Below are 25312 nucleotides of genomic sequence, written 5' to 3'. Positions count from 1 at the left end.
TAAATAGTAAATCCTATAGACAAAAAAAAATAAAGCTGCATAAAATAAAATAAAGCAGACAAATTATATCATATATTCACATGTAATTTATATTATAATATAATAATTTTTTTTAATGTATGTCTAAACCTAAAACTATGTACTTGGTCGACATGTAATATTTAAAACATACAAAGAAAACATAAAAAAAAATAAAAAACTAAAAATTAAAACATTATAAAACATATACCACAAAAATTAAACACAGAACATGATCAAACCTAAAAAATACAATTCATTATAAATATGATTTGTTTAATTATAAATATAAAAAATCTAATAATCGTAATCTAAGAATCTATAAATGAAAAAAATATAAAAATCTAAATATATATATAAATATACACATGTGCGAGTAAAATTTTCACTTTTTTCTGTATATATAAATTTTTTTTAATTTACACAAAGTTGCCTTTTTATGTAAAATAGTATTATAATTTCGTTTGCAGATCGTTAACAATTAAAAAAAATTGAAAGATGTTGAATTTAAAAATAAATATATAAAGAAAGAAGTATTGTAATAAAAACACATTTTTATATTTATTCTTTATATTTATTCTTTATATTTATTTGATGGTTTTACTTCTATATCATCATTAAAATATAAATGTCTAGAATTAACTTTTGTTTGAAATTTTAATATTTTCTTTGGAATAATAATTAGCTTGCACATGGACGCACAATATTCCTTTAAAGAATATATAAATGTTATTTTATTGAATGCGTACACATTTTATATTATCACTCTTAATGCATACATGAATATTATTATTATTTTTTTTTTCATGTATTTATTTTAGAATATATTGTTGAATTTTTCTAAAACACGTATGACAAAAAATTCAAATATTATTTTGAAATATTAAGAATATGCATATTAGACACATTTTTATCACACAAAAAATTGCATATACGTAAACATTATAATTATTAAAAAAGGGTGGCAAATGCAAAGTAATATACTTTAGAAATATAGGCCTTTAATGTGTTGTATCATATTTCATCGTATATTAATATTGTAATATTTTTTTGTAAAAACAAAATAATTTAAAATATATATATTTCGAAAAAATAAAATAATAAAAATTAATATAATACTATTAGTATAAAGTATTAAATATTTTTCATATATTATTACTTCAAGTGAATTTCAGGATATGCATCTTTTTGTAATGCAATGGTTTTAAATTCCAATTCTTATATGGTTATACCCAATTTGCTGCAATTTTATATATATAATAATACTTTCCAACATTTTGTTTTTATTTTTAGAATAAAGAATTATATCATATTTAATATGCACAAATGAAATAGTTTTTTAGAATTGTTCTTCATTTTTTCCATTTTTATTATAGTTATCTTTTGCTAAAAATACATATACATAATAACCATTTAAATACAAATTTTACTTGGTATACAAAAAAATTACTATCATACCAATTTTTTTAATATTATTCACTATGTAATAATAACAAATTGTAAAAATTATTGTAGTTTTCTATGCTAATCTGACACAGCAATGTAAAATAAAGAAGTCAAAGAAACTTCTATAAAAGTATATAACATCACTTATTTGAAGTGCATCCTTATGATTGTTGTATTAAATATCTTAATTTTTTCAAACAATTTTATTCGAAATATAAAATATATTCCTATAAAAAAATGTATATGCCGATAAGATATATTATGAAGGAATGTTATAATTTTAAAATTATTATATAGTTTATACTTTCTCTTTTTTGTTTCCTATTTCTATAAATATAAATATATATATATCATTAATATTTAAAAATATATAAGGTTTGTATCGCTTTGGCAAATGTAAAGTTAATGAAAAAGAAAAAATATTTTAAATTAAAAATTTATTGAATCTACAATATGAAATTTAATATATTATGAAATATTAAAAAATTGTTGTAACTCGTATGAATATATATATATATATATATTAAATTATTATGTGTATATAGGTTTCCATTCATTTCGTATTATTTGAACCACGATTCCCACAAAAAAAAAATATATATATCAATATTTGTAAGAGCAATTAAAATTTTTTAAAATTATTTAAGAGTAGTTTTTCTTCATTTTAAAAAATATTTTTTCTATGTTAACTGTTGCAACAATAAAAAATTAATATATTATATAACTGTATTTTAATATAACATGCATAAAATGCAATAAATTGATATGAAAATATATATTGATTTTGTAAATAAAATACTTCTTTAATATATAAAGGTTTATAAGAAAATTATATATTTTTTTAAATGAAGATATTACGCTTTTTGATGCTTTAAAAAAAGTAGAAAAGGAAGGAATTTTTTGATACAAATTGTTTACTTACTCTTCTTTAAATAACAATGAAACATCGATCACACTTAAAACAGGTAAACAAACAGTTTAAGAAGAATAAAACGCAGAAAAAGAATAAAAATGTTAATAAAAAGGCACATAAGAAAAAAAAAAAAACAGTGGAAAAATACAGTCATATGCTACATAGAGCATATCAAGCACATAATACAAAATCGAGCAATTTAAAAAATGAATTGGAAGAAAAATCAAAATATGTTCCCATTTACAACTCATTAAATATATGTTTATTGCCATTTCATGAAGATGTCGATTTATTATCTTTCAAAAGGGAATTTATAAAATATGTATGTGAGCAAAATGAAGATGATTCTATTGAGTATGATAATATACAACTTTATGATATATATACAATACATTCCGATAAAACAAAACGAAAAAGGTCCTTAGTAGTTTATGATGTACCGCGAAATATATATGGTATTATAGATGGCACAAAATGCGCTGATATAATTTTATGTATATTTAAAGATGGATCCCTTGAAAATTCGGCATTTGATAATCTTGGATATGAATTATTATCAATATTAAAAATTCAAGGTGTCCCATCAATTATTGGTATAGGATATAATACAAGTGAGAACAAAAAATATTCTAAAAATTTTGTATCCAGATATTTTAACTCGGAATTTACAATGGATGATAAAATATTTTTTATAAATAGCAGTAACGATACTGACACTATTGAGAATAATTATGGCATTACTAAGAATAGTGACAATAATTGTAGCAATCATAATAACACAAATTTCCACAAACTTTACTACGAAATAATGAATATGAAAGTGAAAAATGTATCATTTAGAGAAGGAAGAGGGTATATGATGATAGATTCATATGCTTATAACCCTTATAATGATTCAATTTATTTAAAAGGGTTTGTTAAAGGTACAGGTTTTAATGTTCACAACCCTATACATATAACGAACATTGGTGATTATTATTTGAATGACATATATGCTATAGATGCAATGAAAAGGAAACGAAATGTCACCAATAATAATACAAATAATTGTAATTACGATATGAATCGCGAAACATCGAAATTTTTCGTAAATCAAAATATTCAAAGAAATGAAGAAAATGAAAAATGCTTTATTACCAATTTTTTGAACAATGAAAAAATTACTACAAATATTAATTACAACTTTGATCGTATTCAAAATTGTATAAATAGAAATACTTTAGATGATGAAAATAATTTAATACCGATTCGGCCATATATGGGAGACGATAATAATTTTAATGATCAAAATATGATGATGGTATTAAAAAAACAAAACATGTCTGAATTATCCCAATTTAACCTAAATCATGAAGACGACAATAATAACGACAATAATATGACTGTATATAAATTTAATTTAAATAGGGAAATGGGACTAAAAACCAATGAACCGTCTAATGAGTATAACAATAATATATACACAATGAATACAAATTTGACCAATGGTAATCATATGGAAAACATGAATGGGATGAACAAGTTCGGTCATTTTTCTAATAATGAAAATACACAAAACATAGCTAATAATAATAAGTGGATGTATGTATCCAATGAAAAATATGAAGCAAGTGATAATGCCATATGTTCATATGATAGATCTCAGCCAATAATTGATATTCAAAACGACGTGATTAATAATTGTTTGGACAATAAAGATGGCTTAAATGACTCATCTTTTTTAGAAAACAATTCTGAAGATAGTGAAAATGAAAAATTTAGTGATAATAATAGCAACGAAAGTAGTGACAGCGATAATGATGATAATAATAATATCGAAAGAGACGACGAAAATAGCGAGGATATTTACCTGAATAAAAAAATATGTGCAAGGGAAAGATTTAAAAGATATAGAAGTTTGCAAAGTTTGAGAACATCATTTATTGATGTTTATGAAGATCTTCCATTAACATATTCCAGAGTTTATGATTATGAATGTCATGAAAATTTAATGAAATATTCTAAAAAAAAATATATAGAAAATTGTAAGATTATACAAGAGAAATATTCTCTAGCAGATACTTATTGCATATTCGTTATAAAAAATGATGGTAATTTAATTAATTTAATGAATAATTATGAAAAATTAAAGTTGCCTTTTATTTTATCGAGCATATTACCTTTTGAAAGAAAAGTGACAGTAGTAAATATGGAAATTGAAAAATCTTCTACCTATTTAGAAAAAGTTCAATCTAAAGATATTTTCAAAATTATATGTGGATTTCGACATTTTATAGCGGCTCCTATTTTCAGTGAACAAATTATTAAAAGTATACAATCTAAGGGAAAATATGAAAAATTTGTAAAACATGGAAAAAAATATATTGCTTCGATATTTGGGTTTACTACAGTTACTAGTTCACCTGTTTTTATTATAAAAACAAAAAATATAATAAATTATGGTGTAGAACAATACAACAATATTAGCACCTTACAAAACATGGGGAATACAGACTACTTATTCAATGTAAACAATGTGAATAGTATTTTTGGAAATGGAAATACTAATAATATCTTACCATTTAACTCTTTAAATGATTTTGACACACATGTAGAGTTAGTGGCACATGGTAAAGTTGTTAATTGTGATTGTAAAAGAATAATTATGAAAAGAATAAGTATTTGTGGCAATATTTTTAAAATTCATAAGAAAAAAGCGGTTATAAGAAATATGTTTTATAATCCTAAAGATATAAACTATTTCAAACCCGTTGAATTACATACAAAATTTGGACTAACTGGAAAAATATTAGAATCTTTAGGAACCCACGGAAAAATGAAATGTTTATTTAGTAGTATTCTGAAGCAGCACGACAAAGTTTTTATGTTTTTGTATAAAAGAGTTTATCCAGTTTGGTTTCCTATTGCATGGGGCGGCGACCCACAATTAGGTCCTAACGATAAACCATTGACAAATAAAAATGAGCACAAAATGGTATTATAATTATTCGATTTGTTATTCGTTTTTGTATCCATATGCACATGGACAAATATAAATGGACATAAGAGGTATATACAACATATAAATATATGCATGTATAATAACCCTATATGTTGCACAGTTTTCCTATTTGTTTGCATATTTTAATTAAAAATTTTCAATTTCTATTCATATTATTTCGTTTAATTATTTAATGTAATTTGTTTATGTTTTTGGTTCTTCTAAAAATGACATTTATATATATTAATATTTTAAGAGCATTAAACTCTATTAAAATTAAATAAACTTTCCAATGATAGCATAATTCAATTAAAATATATTCCATTTGTTTTATCTTGTTAAAAAAAATAAATAAATAAAGGTTATCATATATATGCCTACATTTATCAATTACACACGTATATAGGTAAAACGATGTTATTATATCTATATCGAAAAAATAGAAATTCTTTAATTATGAATAGACAAATAGAGTTTTATTTGAACATATGGATGGGTTTATATGTAAATTGTCTAATTGATTGAAATTGTGTTATTTATTTTAAGTTCATAGTAAAATTAATATTATAATTTTTCTTCTTTTTCCTTTGGTATTTTTTTCTTTAGCATAACAGTTTGTCATAAACAAAAAAAATAACAAAAGTATGCAAAAATTGAATCTTAATTATAAACATTGCACATATTATAAATATGGCTAAATATATTAACAGTATAAAAAATAATATGTATTTTTAGTAAAAAAAATATAAAAAATAGATTAAGATTTAATGTATGAAGAGGAAAAAATATAACATTAATAAGTGTTAATCCAAAAAAGGATATTGATAACTGTTTAAATAAATATAAAATAATAATAATAAAATGTAGAAGCTAAAAAATTAAAAAAATACATCATTTTGGAAATTATATTAAAAGAAATATTAATACATAAAAAAATAAAAATAGATACGAATAAAATAATAACAACAACATAAATAAATAAATATATAATTATATTTATACAATTAAGATAATAATATTATTAGTAATAACTATAGTATCCGAATAATTAACAGACTGTGTAATCATAATGGTATTAAAATATAAAAAAATATAACTAATTAATAAACCAATCTCTTTTCATTGCCATAATACGTATACAATTATATTGATTATTTTTGCTTTAAAAAAAACAATTTAGCGCAGTAATGGATAAATGGTATTACATATGTTTTTATTTCATTTTCTTTTATTCCATTATTCCCATTTTATAATAATTCAATGTTTTCTGGATATTTTTTTTGTGAATTCGATGCTCTGGATGTAACATAATTATTATGATTTGATCTGTTTCTAGTTAATTCGAAATCGTTTCTTTGTCCATTTCTTTCGTTATATGACATAAGGGTAGGAACATCTTCTTCGTTGTTATCCTTTAATAATTATATAATAAAAAAGGGGAAATAATAATATATAATTAATCAAAAGAATAAAACATAATGATGTTAAAAATGAATAAATGGTTGCATGTGTGTAAAATATGAAAATAATATAACTATAGTTTATTCTTACTTGTTCCGCGTCTATAAATTCCATTTCCGGTTCAAACACATTGTTATTTATGTTTCCTTTTTTCGTTTTAACAACTGAATATTTGACATGCTCAAATGTATCAAAACCTATGAATTAAAATAGTAAAGTGAAGACAAAAAAACAAATAGATAATCGAATAAATGACCCAAGGTGTTCAATAATAAGTACAGCAAAATAATTAAAAATTATAATGCAATTCAAGAAATATCCACATAACACATATATGCACTTTGATGATTATTACCATAATTATAAAACATGTTTCGAAATTTAGGGTTTCTGCATATGTATGTAATTATAAGCATAACGAGTCCCATAATAAATAGTATGAACAAAATTGATTTTGCGCCTGAAGTAAAATAATGAAAAGGTTAATGAGTATAATGATAGATAAAGGAAATAAATTGAAACATTGCATGTTTCATTAAAATAAACTTTGACAAGGATATAACATATTATTTATTCTTACTATTATTAAATGGGGAATAGTCTGGGCAAGGAACAGGAACCTTTTCAGGAACCCAACCATTAACACATACGTCACCAGGAACTTTTCTATAAGCTGTTGCATAAAAATAAGAACTACTTGTGCATCCTTCAATTGTTAATGTTGAATCAGTTGGTTTACATTCAAAGCTTCCAACTTTTCGTGTAAAACCAGTTTCACATTCGTAATCTTCTGGTGTACAATCACAAAGTTTTTTATCAACAATTCTTTTTAAATCTTTTCCATTAAAACATTCAGATGTTTGTTTTCTTCGTGTGTAAGTAATTTTTCTTCCTAATATACATTTATCTGTGAAGGAGCCACTAGAGGGAGACCATGTTTCATAATCAGAAGAAACTGAGTCTGCTGCCCATAACCCTTTACATAAAGGTTGTCCAAGAGCATTAAAATCAAGATGATATAAAACCCCTATATCATTTCTTGTACCATAAACTAAAAATTCAACAGAAGAAGAAGTTGGCTCAGCTACAATATTATCAACATCTATTGGGAATTGTCCTAATTCAAAATCAAACCAACTTTGCCCTTCATTCCAGCTAAAAACAATTTGATTAGTTTTACGCAAATCATCTGACATAACTATTAAACCACCATGATCACCAAATTCATAAATATATGGGCCTTTGTGTGCCTCTATCCATGTCACACCACCATCTCTTGATAAAAATGTATTTACTTCATCGCTTTTATATTTTAGATGGCTACCAACATTACCTGTACCCATAATTATTCCAACCGCATTTTCTATTGAATAAAATGGAGCATATTGATGATAGTTTGTTATACCATGTAAATGTAAATAACATTCATCTCCACAATCATATTTATTTCCTATACTATCTACTTTTGGTGCTTTCAAATATGACCAATGTCCACCTTTATTAAAAGAAATAACAGTTCTTACGATTTCTTCATTTTTTCCTTTTGTTAATTGTTTTTTTCTTTTTTGTGTATTTGTTTCAACTGGACCTACTTCTTCTTCTAACTGTAATTTAAAATTTGTGAACTTTAAATCTTCATCTTTCATCTCATCTTGATCATCTAAAAAATTTGCAATATATACACCATCTAAACTTAAAACTCTATCAAATTCACATTCACCAGATGCGGTTCTTATATTGTTTGGTAATGAAAGGGTATAATTTAGCCCGGACGCATCAGAAATATATACATTTCCAGTATTTAATTTTTCAGATGTTGATCCATGATTTACGTGTAACATTATAGCACCTTCTGAAGTATCTAAAATTGTATATGATTTCTCATGTATATCTTTTGGTAAATTCGCTTTATTAAATGTTTTTCCTCCGTCTGTTGATACCATCATATTAACTGTTTGTTTAATTACATCATTTAACTTAGCAACAAATATGTACCCATTTGATATTAAAAACTTATTTCCGTGCTTTACTAGCACTTCGACATCTTTTCCAAAGTTATTTGTAGATACAAAATCGACATCTTTAGACCATCCACTAAATCTTTGTTGGTGACCATTTCTATTTCTATGTCGAGTGTAATAAATAGTATCTTCGGAGTGTGAACTTACATCTCCCCAATTAAATTGAACAACATAAATATCTATTAACTGAAAACTTGCACCTAAATCTTTTGTTAATGATAAAGTTTGCATACATTCCCCACTGCTATTATCTGTCGAAAAACAAGCAGATGTCCATGATGAAACTAAAGCCCATTGTGCCTTTTTATTATGAAATTGCCAAAAATTAATTTTATTTTTATAATTTATTAATTTAAATGTTTCTCCAGCATCATCTGATATATAATGACTATTTTGAGCTCCAATAACTAATACGATATTTTTGTTAATAGGATTAACCATAATTAGATCGACTACAGTAGTTTCAGGGGTGTGTCCTGATGTGCTATCATTTTTGTTACTGGAATTTTCCGATAAATTACTTGTTATATTTGTCCATATTTTACCTCCATCTGAACTTCTATATAATTTTCCCTTTATCGTTTTTACTAAAACGGTCGAATGGTTGTTACCACACCACTGGACATCATCCACGGCACTATCGAAATTGATTTCACTAACAGAAACTTTTTTTTTTACTTGACATTGCGCTAAATGTGTTAATGACGAAAAAAGGAATAAAAAAAATAAAAGGTAAAATCGATTTTTATTTATACTTTTATAAAAAAAATTTTGCATCTTGCTTTCATCTGAATAGGAATACTTTTTGTGCCTCGGATTGTTTTGTTCGATTTTTTTTTTCATTCTGTATCTTCACGTATGTATCTATGTATGTATGTATGTGATCATGTATATGGATATGATATATATACATATATACTTATATACATAATATATTTCTCGAAAAATGGAAAATGCACAATTTAATAAGTACTCTTATCGTATTTCTTCGATTTTGCATTTGAGCATTTGATTTATTCTTCCTTATAACGAAGCATTATTATTTTAATTCGAATTTCATTTATTAATAAAAATAGGAAGTTTAAAAAAAAAATGGAAAAAATACATAAACATGTATTAATATAATACTTTATTATGTATTTACGTTACATACAATAAAGGGGTTTTAAGATAATTCAAATTTTTACATAAAAAAATATGCTATATATAATGAAATTAAATACATATTTTATATAGTATAAAAAAAAAATTAATATACTGAGTTAATTTAAAAAATGTACGATTAAATGAATGCTGTAACTTTCGTAATATTATATACGTATATCATTTTTTATTATAATGCATACACCAAAATTCTATTTGATTTGCTTATAAAAAATTTGCGAGTATAGTAATTAAAGAAAATATAATCTAAGAAAATTTCCGTAGTATGTAGTAAAAAAAAAAAAAAAAAAAGAAAATGTTGTTAATATGTTTTTATATTATTTTGAATATTAATACATATATATAATATTTGTGTCCCATATTTTATATTTCATTCCAAAAAATATTATTATAGAATACAAAAATTATATTAAGCAAATATGATAATTATATTATAAATATTTTAATTATTTTTATTTAAAATCCATGAATATTTTTAATTTTCACATAATTTTAATGTTTACAGCACGTCATTAATGAACCATTCTCAGTATGGCCTCTTTTTTCCTGTCCTTTACATTCTTATTCAATAAGCTTAAACACAAGAGTGAATAATAAAAAAATACATGGATAAAAACCAATTGCATTAAAATATATATAATAGTTGTGTGTATATCGTACTATTGCTTAAATTTTTATATAAACTATAACTATCTATATTTATATATAATGGGTATAACATTTTTTAGCAAAACATATCTATAAATGCGTATATTTTTATTAAAAAAATCAAAATTTTAATAAAAATATATTTGGTATATATGTAAATAGAAGGATATAGAGGAAACACACACAAAAAATCAAATACCAAACAATTTGAATAGTGTTGTTAAATCAAATTTTACATTTATATTGCGTTTACAAGGTTACTTCATTTAAAAAACAAGACCTTCATAATCGGTTTAAAGAATGTGAATATATATTTGTGTATGCACAAACACCACATATATACATATATTTATCTAATAAATAGTGAAAAAATATTAGTATTTTATTAAATATTTCAAATAATATCCTTATTTGTTGCATTCTAAATTGTGTGATTAGCATCATAGATTAAAAAGCTTTTTCCGTTCAAAAAAATATATTATTTCATTTTACAAATAATTCCTCAATTATTTGTATTTTTTTTCGATATATATACAATTATTTATGTAACAATTTCCATGCTTTTTATATTCTCACATTAAACAACATTTAACATATACAAATCAAATTGGCCAATACAAAGCACCAACAAAATAAAACATATGAAGTTGCTACTTTACCCCTTTTAGAGCATCACATTTTACAATTTCCTATGCTTTGTTCAATATGTAAAAGAATAATATAAAAATACTTTTATATGCATAATATATGAGAGTAAAAAGGTAACAATACAATAAGTAACTATTAATTTACCATAGAGCATTTTAATTATTTTTTTGGGGGGTAACAATAAGGGTAAAGATTCGCTTTTATAATTTTTTTCAATTCATAGATGCGCATTTTTAAACATACAGATAAACATATCACAATTTATTGCATTATATCATTATTTTATAGTGTTGTTTGGATTTTTCCATTGTTGCTTCCTTTTATATATTTATTTATAGACACACTTTTCGCTATATTTATTATAACTCTTATATAATTTTCATATAATTGACTAAATGTCAATTCACGGTTTCTACTAAATCATGTAGAGAATATATATACGCACTTATATGTATTTAAGGGTTTAATATTTAATTAATGGGGAATATTTCTTTGGAATGATAATGAAAATTATATGTTATAAATAATATTATAGCTATTGATTACCAATTTCAGTATTTAATAAGCACATTTATATTATTTATGTTTATATTTTTTAATGTTAATATACTTATTTATAATTTTAAATAGTATAAATATATTCATATCGATCTTAAATGATTAACGATCATATATATACACACTCTATATAAAAATGCCTATAGTAGCAGTTATAATTTCCTTTCTTAAAAATGAGCATAGTCGAAATAAAATATATTAAAAACGTAACATTAGCATGCTATAAGGCTTTGCTAAACCATTTCTTTTTTTAATTGAGCCAATAAAATATAACACATATTTTAATATTAAAATATTTTTTCCGTTTTCTTTAATAATTCTTTTTATTTCTCATTTTATATGTATATATAAATATTTTTTCTCCATCATGTTTTTAAAACTTAATTTTCTTATATGCTCATGCATATAGCCTTTCATTTTTATTATGTGTACCTTATTTATTTGCTTATTATATGTGCATCTCCCTTTTATTTTAGTATGCATTATTTCCTCGTTTATATATTGTATTTTTTTGTGTGTGTAATTTTTTTCCTTTTTAAAATTTGTTTCGCCATATATTTTAATTCGATTTTTAAAATAGTTATTATATTTATTATTTTTTTTTCTTTCCATTTTTTAATACTCTTCATTTTTCAATTAATGTGCATGAATGCGCAACGAAATAATGTTCCACATTAAAAAAAACTTGAAAAGGCAATTATACGCCTCCGATTTAATAAAAGATATTTTACATTTATATATATTATATATATGAATGCATATATATGTACTATTTAACCGAAGTATTATATTTATATTCATTTCAATAATTTTTTTACATTTTTCATTTGGTTATAATTATTATAGATCATTATTTATTCATTTAATACAATACGCAGGTTTGATATACTTTAATTAGTGATTGATACATATATATGATTTTTTTTTTTAAATCATACAACCTTTTATAAAGAGGAAGTATGTTTCCCTTTTAATATAAAATTCAATCGCAATTTTATATGTATATAATAATCAAGATTTGTTAGATATTTGAAGGTATAAAACATGCATATCATTTATATACTATAAGCATAAATGTATTAAGAATATATTCTTAAAAATGTTATTGTATATTACTAAATATTGTGAATAGTCAAAATTTAACGTAATGGGGGAATACCTATAAATATGTATGCATTAATACATATATAATAACATATGAATTGAAATATAGTCTTATATAAAAATTATAAGTGATCACAATAGGAAGTAAAAAACATATGCAAAAAATTATCAAGTAATAATAAAATATTATTCTTTTTAAGTTGAAATTTATTTAATGCTGCATAGTTACAGGGGGAATATTACTATCATGTTCGAAAATAAGAAATATCGCATATTTTCTGATCGTTTTATTGGATAGTGTTTATATATGTATATAGAGAATATATTTTAGGGGGACGTGATTTTATAACGTTAAAAATATAATTAAAAGAAGTACAATCTGACATTTATTAAATCACAATTTCTATACATTTTGTTATGAAAATATAGAAGAGTAAAATGGGGTGAGAGAATCATATTCGTTTATCATAACGAAAATTAAAAATAAAAATAAAAAAAAAATTATAATTAAATTTGTCTACACATGAAATAAATACGTTATATTGCTTGTTAATTCCCATTATGTTTTAAAAAAAATATATAATTACTTTTTTTTTTTTAATGCATAATCAAATATAGAAACACACACGCAATATTATCTGAAAAAGATCAAAAGGATTTGTTGCAAGCTGCTCGTTTTAGTGAAATGGATATTAAAAAAATGTATAAAAGATTTCTTGAACTTGATACAAATAAAAACGGACAACTAGATCCAAATGAATTATTTGATGTTCCTGAAATAAGCGATGTAAGAATCAAACAAAAAATTGTCCACAAAAAGTGACAATAAAATAATAACAAAATTTTTGTTTCGTTAATTTCGACATATTTTAATTAAATGAAATAATGATTATGAATATTTATATAGTTGCTTTAGTGGAATATTTCATTATTGTTTCCCCATCTTTACTGTTTTTTATATTATGAAGAATATGTTAAGAATTAATTTACCATGTATTAAATTTTACGTACAAAAATATAAATAAACAAGTATACATATATTTATATATATTTATGTTTTAGAATCCACTAGTAAAAAGAGTTATATCAATATTTGATTCAAATTCAGATGGAAAAGTATCATTTGTTGAATTTTTAGTTGGAATAAGTAAATTAAAAAAATATGTTTATGCTTTTTCGTTATTATTTTCATATGATGATTTAAAGTGTCATTTTCGATAATATTTAGTTCATATTATTCCTAAGAAATATTTCAGTAAGATATTTTACTTGATATTTATCTCCTCATTTTTATTTTTTATTTTGTACAGCGAAATTAATGTCAACCACAGACGATTTTCAGAAAAAAAAATTCGCCTTTGATATATATGACATAAATAAAGATGGAATGATTTCTAATGGTGAATTATTTACCGTTATGAAAATGATGGTTGGGAATAATTTAAATGATGTACAGGTATATTTTTTATGCGTAATTTTTTTTCATTTTTACTTTTATAATAGAAAAAAGACAATTATAATGCAATAATATAACGTGTGTATAAAATGTAATATACCTTTTTTTTGTTATATTATAATTTGTTTTTTCAGTTGCAGCAGCTAGTTGATAGAACAATCATACAAGCAGACAAAGACGGAGATGGAATGATTTCATTTGAAGAATTTAAAGATGTAATAATTAATTTAAAAATAATAAAATACATTAGATATTTAAAAAAATATTTTTTGTTATATTTTTTTTAATTGTTAAAATGTATATACACACATCATGAATTTTAAAATATATATAATATATTATTTTTATGCAGATGATATCGCACATTGATGTTGGGAATAAACTCAAGCTAGATTTATAAATTAAAATCCACTTATTTATGTAAAATTTACACGAAATTTTCATTAGTTGATTTATGTATTTTACCGTATTAAATTAATTATAATATAATAATTACATATATTTATGTTTTATCCGTATATCCTTATACACATACTGTTATATATTGCACATATAGCCTTTATATATTTTTTTTGACATAAAACTTTCTTAATATTGTTTATTTGTTTGTTTGATTTTTTTTTTTTAACGAACACATTATTTTATAATTTAAATAGAACATTATTTTTTAAAAAAAATAACATAAAAGTTCAAAAAGCTACATAATATATATGTATAGTATACTCGTAAGTGGGTTTATCATTGATAAAAAAAATATATACATATATTATTTTTTTGTAAATAAGTTTCTTACTGTGTTTTTTTCGTGAATTGTGTAAAAAAAATTCCTGACCTGATATCATTTGATTATTTATTGTTAAATAAAAGAACTAATAACAAAATAAAAAAAAATTAGAAACTATATAGAATAAAACAGTGTCCATATTCTCTAGATAAATATGTACATGTTTTGTACTGTCTTGTAACATTCTTTACTTTGCTACTAAATAATTGTAGACATATATTTTCAGTGATAAATAACAGTGTTATGTCTATATTTTTTTTGTTTTTTTACTTGTAATAAAATTTTTCACATATCTTTTACAATTATAACTTGACGTTATATTAAATTTATTATAAATGATATTTAAAAAAAATAATAATTTTTATTATAAATTTTGTATTACAACATTAATTTGTTAAATATTAAACTATTTTTTAATTGTAATAACCTTTAAGATCAAAATAACATGGAATTATTTCGATTTGCAATTATTACGCTAGTATTTTTGATACATAAATGCTACTGTGAGAATTATGATAAAGAAAATTTAAAGGTAACACTTTATAAATAATTAAAAAAGATAAAATGTCTATATTTTTTAGTACATAACACCGTGTATATATCGATGTGTAATTGTATACATTTTCGTGGGTATATTCATATTGGATATTCTTTGAAATGGTGTGTTGCACATTTTTACGCTGTCATTTCTTCATTCGATAAATACATATATACTTTGAAAAAAAAACGCACCTTTCTTTATCTTTTTATTTTTTAGAAATTGACGGAATACAGGCAACAACATCGAAAAACGGTAGATGGTAGACTATGTGCTGCTGCATTTGTGCAAGATGACAATACGTATACTGATTGTACGAAATCTACAGACCCTAATGGACTAACAGGAAGAGAATGGTGTTATGTAGAAGTTCAATTAATAGGAAAAGGTAATAGAGATTGGGATTATTGTAAAGGTGTAATAAATTATGATATTGTTAGGTCAAAAGCCCGAACGTTTTTTCAAGCTAAATCAAATGAGTTAAATAGTGCTATAAAAAAATTAGATATGGAATATAAAAAATTAGGAGGTGTATATGAAAAATATGAAGAAAATTGTGGGACTACTTCTGAATTAATAAAGAAAAGAATAGAAGAAATTAATGATATAGCCAAAGCGTCAAGTAGAAATATAAATAAGTTATTATTACAAGCATCATCTATCAATGATATGGAAACAAAATTATATGAATTAGATGATGAAATCGAAACAAATAGAAAATCATTTTTAAATAATAAAAAAAATTGTTCTATATTAAAAGGATATGCAATTGAAGATAAGGCAGATGGTTTGACAGGAAGTTATTATGACAATGCTTATTTTTCAGGATATCCCTTATCAATAAATAATGATAAATATATAAATTTTATATGGGATAGTGGTGTACCTATTGAAATGATACCTTATCAGCATTTTTCTGTTCGATGGGACGGATATATAAAAATACCTCAAACAGATAATTATATTATAAGTATTGAACATGATTGTGGGGTTCGAATATTTTTAGACAATTCTCCTATAATTGTTAATAATATGCCAGATCCTAAAGAAGAAGAATCTGAAGAAATAAAACCAATATATATTTTACCAATTAATAAAATTAATTCAAATGTCCAGAAAATTAGCTCAGAAAAATTAGGATTAATTGGAGGTAAAAAATATAAATTTAGAATTGAATATTTTCATTTAAGTACTATAAAACACGAAAATCCAGATACTGCTCACATAATATTATATTGGAAATCAGACAAAATAATTGATGAAGAAATTATTCCATCACAATTTTTTTTTAAAAGTAATACAACTATACCCCTTAGAATTAAAGAATTAGGTGGTGACGATTATGAAATATTTTATCTCGAAAATGGAGCAGATGCATTTATCAATTCTTCGAATTATATTATATCTGATATACCTACTATATATGAAAAATCGAAAGCTATACGTAGTTTGAACAATTTTAATAAAAACTTTATTAAATTTAAAATCAATACATACAGCAAAGTTTATATAGCTATATATAAAGAGGAAAGTAATAATATTCCAATAAATGAAATAACAAAAAAGAGTTTCACAAATACTAAAGAAGTGTTGTCCATATATCATATACAGGGGGATAGAATAATGAATGCACTTGGTCAAAATACAAATACATCGGAACAAAAAACGTATAATATTTATTCTTCTGAATATTACGAAGGAGAAGTAATAATAAAATTAAGCATACCAACACATTTTATTATATTTATCATACAAAATGAATTTCGATCAGACAACAGTTGTATAGGAAATGAAGAACCTATTTCTTTAGTAAATTCTCCCTATTTTAATTCTTGTTATGCATCTTCATATGAATCTGAAAAATATGATTGCCAATCAGGGTTTAGTGGAAATAATAAAAATAAAGAATATTCAGCATGGAAAACTGCTATTAATAAATCGCTAGGTCAATATATAACTATAAATTTTAATTATGATATAGATATACATTCATTTACTTTCAAAACCTTATCTTCTTTAGAAAATAATATTACAGAATTATCATTATATTTTGCAAATAATACAAATCCTGAAATATTTTCTATATCACCAGGACACCATAAATATAAACTTAAATTTCCCATAAAAGCCAAATTTGTAAAAGTTGTTATATCTAAAGTAAAAGATTCAAAACAACAAACTGGTGGAAATATTACTTTTTACGGTATACCATGTGGGGGTTATAAAAATAAGGAAAAGAATATTGATATCAAACAAAATGAATATGAAATTAATATATATTTTAGAAGTAAAAATATTAGTGCGACATCAAAACCGTTAACTTGGATAGCAGATAATGGATTGACAAAACAAACCCATGGTTATTTTAATTATGGTTGGGAAAAGGTACCTACACCTATAGAATGGGAACAACTGAATAAACAAAATTCGTCTCATGGTGGTATATCATTTTATCCATTAGAATGCAAAAAAGAAAATAATTTAACTACTAGCGATAATAATAATTGTGATACTTCCAATACATGGTCTATTGATTTATTACATGAAGGTACTTATTATGTCACAATCGAAATTGGTTCTCCTTTAGGAAAACAAAATTTAAATTATATTAAAGTTAATGGCGAAGTTTTTATAAATAACATGTTTTTAAAACCAAAACAATATACAAAGGTTAGTGCAAATGTTGATATAAAAAAAAATAAAACTTTACAAGTTTCTACAAATACAAACACGGTTATACAATCTATACAAATTATATTTCTCCACAATTAATTATTATATTTTGACAAAAGTTTGATTTAATTTTGAGAGGCATTCGACAAACAAACTAACAAATGAAATATGCCTATATATATACAACTTTATCATTTGTTTTTTAAGTTGTATTTCCTTAAATTATTAAAATAATTTGCATATATAATGTGTATACTATGTTTTCGACTTAGTTTTGTTTCAGTCTTTGTCTTCATTTTTTTTTTTTGTTAAATCATTTGACATATCTTTGCACATAAAAAAACTTTTAATACTTTATGAATTTGTAACATAATTTGTTAGTGTGGAAATATTTGTTCTCAACTTTTAGGTTTATCTTTGTAATATTAGAAATTTTAATGGCAAATTTGTTAAAAGTGAGATATTGTATATGTCATAAAAATGGTATATATTCTATTTTTCATCTCAGTAGCCTTTTGACTGTTGTGTTTTCTTATTATGCACAAGTATTTATGGTACATCTGGCATTGCACAAAATGAGTGCTGCTTTCGCATTTTATATTTTAGTAAAATTAATAAATAATAGTAAATAATAATAAATAAAATAAAATAAAATAAAATAAAAATATAAAAAAAATTATATATTTATTAATTTACTATAGCAAAGTTAAAAATTATAAATAAAAACGAATTTACAAATATTTATATGCAAAAATGGATTTATATTTTTAAAGGCAATGTTTACTTGTATATTTTTTTAATCAAAAACAAAAAGGGGGAAATAGAAGGTATATTACTCTTTTTATTAGTAAATATATTATATTATAATACACTAGGAGTAATAACATTTAAGAAGCCTAATTGTTATATGTTGAAAATGGAAAAGATAAAATATTATGAAAAATTAAAATTTTATAATTATGTTCCAGTAAATAAAGAACTAAAGGCATGTTGTATATCATGTCCTGATACTGAAAAATATGAACTTGAATTAAATGAACAATTGGAAGAGGAATTAAAAAATGTATTTCAAGGTAACATATTAGATCAAATTCATGCAAAAAATATAAATGCTGATTTGAAAAGAGATTTACAAAAAAAAATGAATATTCTATCTAAAAGAACAGATAAAGCAATTATCGAACTAATTAAAAGGAAAATAAATGACAATAAAAATAATCAAACTATTTATAATGAAAATGAAGATGATGAGAATACATGTATGACTTTAGATCTTAACAAAAATAATGATGCCAAATTTGGTCATATTTTACATGAAACTATTAATAAATTGGATAACATGGATGAATCAGATTAAGAATATGCCTATTTTTTAGTATTGCCTCTATTTATAATTCTATTTTTTGTTTCGTTATTTTGATGATTAATCCTTTATCGAAATATGAGCTTATTTTATACACCTATGAAATGCTACCTTTACTCCACATAAATTATCATATTATGTTTTAAGCATATATGGTCAACTATTTTTATGTTGGGTATACTTAAGTGCCTTCCCCATATTTTTTAACATCATTTTTATTTCATTTTTGTATAGCTAATATCAGCTATTTCATGCGGACATTATTACATAAATTCCCATTCATACTTGGGCATGCCGAATGTATATATGATGGAATTTATTTACTATTTTATTTTTTGTGTGCTACTTATCGTTATTTTCATTTTATCTTTCATTTAGTTTATATAGTAATATATTTTTTTATTCTTTAATATTCGGATTTTTCTTTTGTATTAACTTAAAGCTAGGTTATAATTAAAAATAAACATTAATAAACATAAAATTTTAATTTTGCTTAAAATTATTTTAAATACGTAAAAAAATAAAAGGCGAAATAAAAAAATTTGTGCACAGAAACGTGTGCAATTTGTAGAAACAAAAAAATAAATAAATGTAAATTAGAAAGACACGACTCAAAAAGCTATTAGCATATTTCATATGCATTTGTAATGTAAATAAATATATACACATAAGGAGAGAGAAAGCATCTTTATGATATTGTAGCCATCTAATGTCTCCTCATTACACACATTCAAATAAATCGTTGGTGTAATTTAAAAGCCAAAAAGGGAAATAACGCAACTCTTTATACAAAATAGAGTCAACAATATGTTCCTTATCTATATTATTTATAAATTCATGATAACTACTTTCCCATATTTCACTTCTATATTTTTGAAGCGTGTTGGAATATTTTTTATTTCTTGAAAGTTTCTTATATGGAGTATATATTTTTTGTGGCTTAATATACTTTGGAATTTTATGCACTAGTTCCCCATGTTTATATTTATTATTTATTAGCAAACGGGGGTAAAATAATAATTGTGAATAATGTTCACCACCATTTTTATCATCTATATTATTTTCCGTAATCGAAGTATTTTCAATTTGAATTTCATTACCTTTTTTGTTATGATTATTTTTTTTATCACTTTCTTCACAATTAGGTATTATTATATTTATATTACTAGCCTGGTTGTTTGATGCATCTTTAAAATTGCAATTTAAAGTTTCTACTATATTTGATGTATTAGAATTAAACATTACGTCACCATTATTTGATTGAGGGTTTGTGATAGTACAATTTTCATTGTTTGTATGATTTGCAAAAGGTAATTCATTTTTTAACAAATTTTTATTTGAAATATCACATTTTTCACTGTTTGATATAGTTTCTTTCGTTTCATTTGTACTTATGTCTATAGGTGCTTCTTTATTTATACCAAAATGGTGATCTTCAGTTAAAACTGTGTTATTTATATTATTATCTTTATTTTTTGAAGAAATTTGTTGAACATTTTCCCTTTTGAGTAAACTTTGATCACAATTTGATATATTTTGATGATGGCATAAGTTGCTAATCATTTCTTTTTTAATCAAAGTTTTGTTAAGTTGTATTTTATACAAACTTATATCTTCATTCATATATAAATCATAAAAGATAAAGTTTGATGTATTTTCTTTATTCTCATCGGATGAATATACATTAAAATCTTCCAAATTTCTTTTTTTCCGTTCTCGAAATGTGTAAGTAGAACGACTAATTGTTTTATCATTATTATTAAATAAATTTAAAAAATCATTAGTATATAAATATATATTTTTTGATAAATGTAGATTTTTAATAAATTGTATTGTTTTTTCATTATCATTATGTTTTTTTTTTATAATAAAATTGTTTTCTTCATTATATTTATTTATTATACAAAATAAATTATATAATAAATTGATAGAATTGGATAACTCAAAGGAAAGATAATTATCATATTTATTCATATCAAAATTATTACTCAAAATTGCTAACAATTGAACTTTATTTTTAGGTTTTACATTTCTAGGATTGAATCCAACATGAACATGCTCATTTAATATTTCGGAAACTTTAAAAGATTTCAATTTGTCTTCATCATATATTTCGAAAGTCTTCATTCTATCATTTTCCTCATTAATAATAGTGGGAGTTATATTACTATCACCTCTTTTTATTTCTTCTTCATGATTAGACATATACTTATTTTTATTTAGGCTAAATTGTTTAAAATTTCCTTTATTATTACTAAAATAAGAATCGTCAATATCATCACCATATGTGTATGCAACATCAATAGCCCATGTATTCAATTCGATAAATGGTGTTTTATCATTATAAAAGAGTTTTAATAAAATATAAGAATTATACCATAACTCTACTTCTAATATACATGAAAAATTTGTACGTATTAACCATATTCCTTTATCTTTATCTATTTCATTTATTGTAATTTTGTGTAAACTATTTAATTTTCCTGTTTTTATATTTTTAATCATTGAACACTTTATTAAAAATAATTGATTTTTATTTGTATTCTCAATTTTTTGTTCATCTCTTCCTTCTCCTTTATCCAAAAAAGGAGATGCTCCATTATTTTGGTTTATATCATCGTTGATCGAAATAACATTATCAGATACAAATTTATTACTATCCATGTTATAATTATTATCATTTGCATTATTTGAACAGTTTATATAATTATTTTGATTGTCCGTTTCATTTTTGCATATATAAGTATGCTCATTTTTATCAATTTCTTCTTTCTTAATCGTGTAAGTTTTAAAGCTATGTCGATTATAATCAGTGTGCTCGTTTTCTGTGTCTAGTACATTGTGTATATTTTTGTCTATATTATTAACTTTAACCATTTGATCACATAATAAATCAAAGTTTATTAATTGACATCTAATAACAATCATCAAAGCACTTCTTATAGCAAGAGGGTCTAAAGAGAACTCCTTAATAATTATATCTGATATGTTGTTAACATTTGAATGTATATTTAAATCTAGTTCTTTGAATAGAGACGATTTTTGATAATTAATTAAGCAACTATATGAATTTTTATTTGCAAATTTTTTTTTTGATGGATAATAACTAGCTGGTACAATATAAAAACTAGAACCCAAACAAAAATGAAAATCCGCTTTTTGAGAATGTTTAATAGAGTTCAAATGAAAAAAATCTTCATAAGCATTATTCCAATCTAATAAAACATCGGTACAAATCCCTATTGGAGGGAATGAACATAAAAAACATAAAGACCCAGTAGGTTTAAAACTTATTGTTGATATAACATAATCTCTTAAATATCTCCTACCACAAAAATCGCATCTTTCTATAAATATATTTCCATGTATTTCCGATATTTGAGAAAATTTTGTACCACATCTATAATGTAAAGAATCTATATTTTGAGTAATTAAAAATTTTATAATATTTTTATTCATTAATTCTTTTATCATAATATGTGTTTTGGTTGGTAAAGCTAAATGAAGCTCTACAACTTTTTTTTTTCTATTTCCAAACTTTACATAATTTTCATCAGAACTTTGACAATTTTCAGTATTTTCAGTTGCACATTGATCTATTAATGCGACTTGTATAGGATTTGAGTTATCACGATTTTCGTTTTCTTTTTTTTCACAATTTCTTTGTGTTTCCAAAAGACTATTATTTGAACTTTCGTATATATTATCTATATTGATTTCATCGGTTTTGATACGATTTTGATGGATATTATTATGATTGCTTTCATTTCTTTCCTCTTTAATTCTATGAAAATGAGGTTCTTTTTTATTTATAGAAACCTGATTGGATGAGTCATTTGAATTATCATACTTTATTTGGGGATGTTTTATGATGTTTTCATTATCTTCGCAATTTTGTACAGTTTCGTGTTCTTCTTCTTTTTTTGTTTTTTTTTTCTTATTATGTTTCTTCTTATTTTTATTATTATTGTGATACTCATTTGTCCATATTCCAGTAGGACCTCGAAAATCTTGCAGTCCAGAACTAGTAGATATACCAGCTCCGGAATGTACAACAATGTATTCACTTGTTCGTATTTTCTCGATTAATACTTTTATCTTTTCTTTTTCTTCTTCTTCGTCTTCAAAATATTCCTTTTCGCCTAATGGTCCTTTGTTCTCGTTTTTTGACAAACGTGAGGCATAGTACATGCAACTCATTTTTTCATTAAAAAGAAATATGCATGTATATATATTTATAAATTAAATCATAAAAAATAAATAATCAAACAAAGCACTGTGTGAATAAAATAGAGATCTTCGCATAAATATATATAAGGGATGGATGATAATAATAACAATAATTATAATATTCTATATTCCAATTACTCATTGAAGCTCATAACACAGGAAGTAATAATAACTTTGATAATAATATCATTTACTAATTACATGATTACATCTTATATTCCAAATTTATGCATTTCCATGTATATATACTTATGAATAAATTTAATTCGTAATGTATGTATGGTTTTATTTATATTGTTATTATTTTTTAACTATTCATATGTAATTTAAGCTTTTATCAAAATACGTTCTGGAAAATTATATGCTTAATTATTTCGTCCTTTGCATTTCATCAAGGTGGTAGTATATATATATCAATGAATTTTTATTTATTCGTACATTTTATACATATTGTTTTGGTGGGGGGGGGTAATTTCATTGTGTAATAGATTATATGATTTATTTGTTTCTTAGCCAAACATTTATTTAGTTATTTTTTTGGTAACCGCATACAATATAAATTTATATATCATATGGATATATTTCAGGGTATAGTAAAAAATTTACAAGTGTATTCATTATGTTATACTTTTAATTATTTGCATTTGGAATGATAGCGCAAAAAAAATATATGCAATGAATATTAACATACGAATATTTTATAAAAAAAATAATAGTAATAAAATAAAAAGTATAAAATGATACTTGTAGAATATTATTCATTTAAACATGAAACATTTTATTTGAATTAAATAATACATTTAACGAAGTTGTTTTAAGAAGGTTTATTATAATTGTATACAAATTCACAAAATTTATAATTATTTGTTTTCCTATGAAGAACCGAGATAAATAAAATAACAAATTCTATGTTATTATTTAAAAAGTAAAGACTTCACAAAATAAATGTCAATTAAAAAGGTCATGTAAACTGTAAAAATTTTGTCGTGTTACTATTTTATACTATTGTTTTACGTCTTTTTTTTTTATAAATTAAAAATTAGTTAAAATCCTCGGTCTATTTTTTTATAACAATTTGTACCATTCTACACTTGTAGTGAATATAATTGGGAATATTAGGGATTTAGTGAAATAAAGCATTATACAATGATTATATTTAGCATACTAAATAGTTATATTTTATGGGAAAAGCTAAATATAAAGAATAATTTAATAATAAAAAGTTTTAAAAAAACGAATGAATAATTGTAGACCATAAAAATGGGCACATGTATATATATCATATAAAAATTATATTCGCACAATAC

General features: G+C 23.0%; 6 protein-coding genes across 6 annotated transcripts; 4 read left to right on the top strand and 2 right to left on the bottom strand.

Moving 5' to 3' along the window:
- Positions 1–2402: 2402 nt before the first annotated feature.
- On the top strand, positions 2403–5360 carry PY17X_1319400 (uncharacterized protein; the record flags this gene model as incomplete). The annotated part of the gene is made up of 1 exon (XM_724312.1): positions 2403–5360. The coding sequence occupies one exon, from the start codon at positions 2403–2405 to the stop codon at positions 5358–5360; it is 2958 nt and encodes a 985-aa protein (XP_729405.1).
- A 1244-nt stretch (positions 5361–6604) lies between these two features.
- Positions 6605–9682, bottom strand: PY17X_1319300 (sortilin, putative; the record flags this gene model as incomplete). The annotated part of the gene is made up of 4 exons (XM_724313.1): positions 6605–6769; positions 6909–7015; positions 7174–7278; positions 7399–9682. The coding sequence occupies 4 exons, from the start codon at positions 9680–9682 to the stop codon at positions 6605–6607; spliced, it is 2661 nt and encodes an 886-aa protein (XP_729406.1).
- Positions 9683–13399: 3717 nt separating this feature from the next.
- Positions 13400–14817, top strand: PY17X_1319200 (calcineurin subunit B, putative; the record flags this gene model as incomplete). Its single annotated transcript, XM_022957069.1, has 6 exons — positions 13400–13404; positions 13580–13748; positions 14024–14108; positions 14272–14417; positions 14552–14632; positions 14770–14817. The coding sequence occupies 6 exons, from the start codon at positions 13400–13402 to the stop codon at positions 14815–14817; spliced, it is 534 nt and encodes a 177-aa protein (XP_022813548.1).
- An 829-nt stretch (positions 14818–15646) lies between these two features.
- Positions 15647–18511, top strand: PY17X_1319100 (uncharacterized protein; the record flags this gene model as incomplete). The annotated part of the gene is made up of 2 exons (XM_724315.1): positions 15647–15733; positions 15959–18511. The coding sequence occupies 2 exons, from the start codon at positions 15647–15649 to the stop codon at positions 18509–18511; spliced, it is 2640 nt and encodes an 879-aa protein (XP_729408.1).
- Positions 18512–19157: 646 nt separating this feature from the next.
- Positions 19158–19769, top strand: PY17X_1319000 (pre-mRNA-splicing factor CWF18, putative; the record flags this gene model as incomplete). Its single annotated transcript, XM_724316.2, has 1 exon — positions 19158–19769. One exon carries the CDS (start codon positions 19158–19160, stop codon positions 19767–19769), a length of 612 nt encoding a protein of 203 aa, XP_729409.2.
- Positions 19770–20495: 726 nt separating this feature from the next.
- On the bottom strand, positions 20496–23975 carry PY17X_1318900 (uncharacterized protein; the record flags this gene model as incomplete). The annotated part of the gene is made up of 1 exon (XM_724317.1): positions 20496–23975. One exon carries the CDS (start codon positions 23973–23975, stop codon positions 20496–20498), a length of 3480 nt encoding a protein of 1159 aa, XP_729410.1.
- Positions 23976–25312: the final 1337 nt, after the last annotated feature.

The sequence above is a fragment of the Plasmodium yoelii genome (genome assembly GCF_900002385.2).
Source record: "Plasmodium yoelii strain 17X genome assembly, chromosome: 13".
NCBI lineage: Eukaryota > Apicomplexa > Aconoidasida > Haemosporida > Plasmodiidae > Plasmodium > Plasmodium yoelii.
The sequence above is the reverse complement of the archived record's forward strand: the minus strand, read 5'-3'. Positions and strand labels throughout refer to the sequence as shown.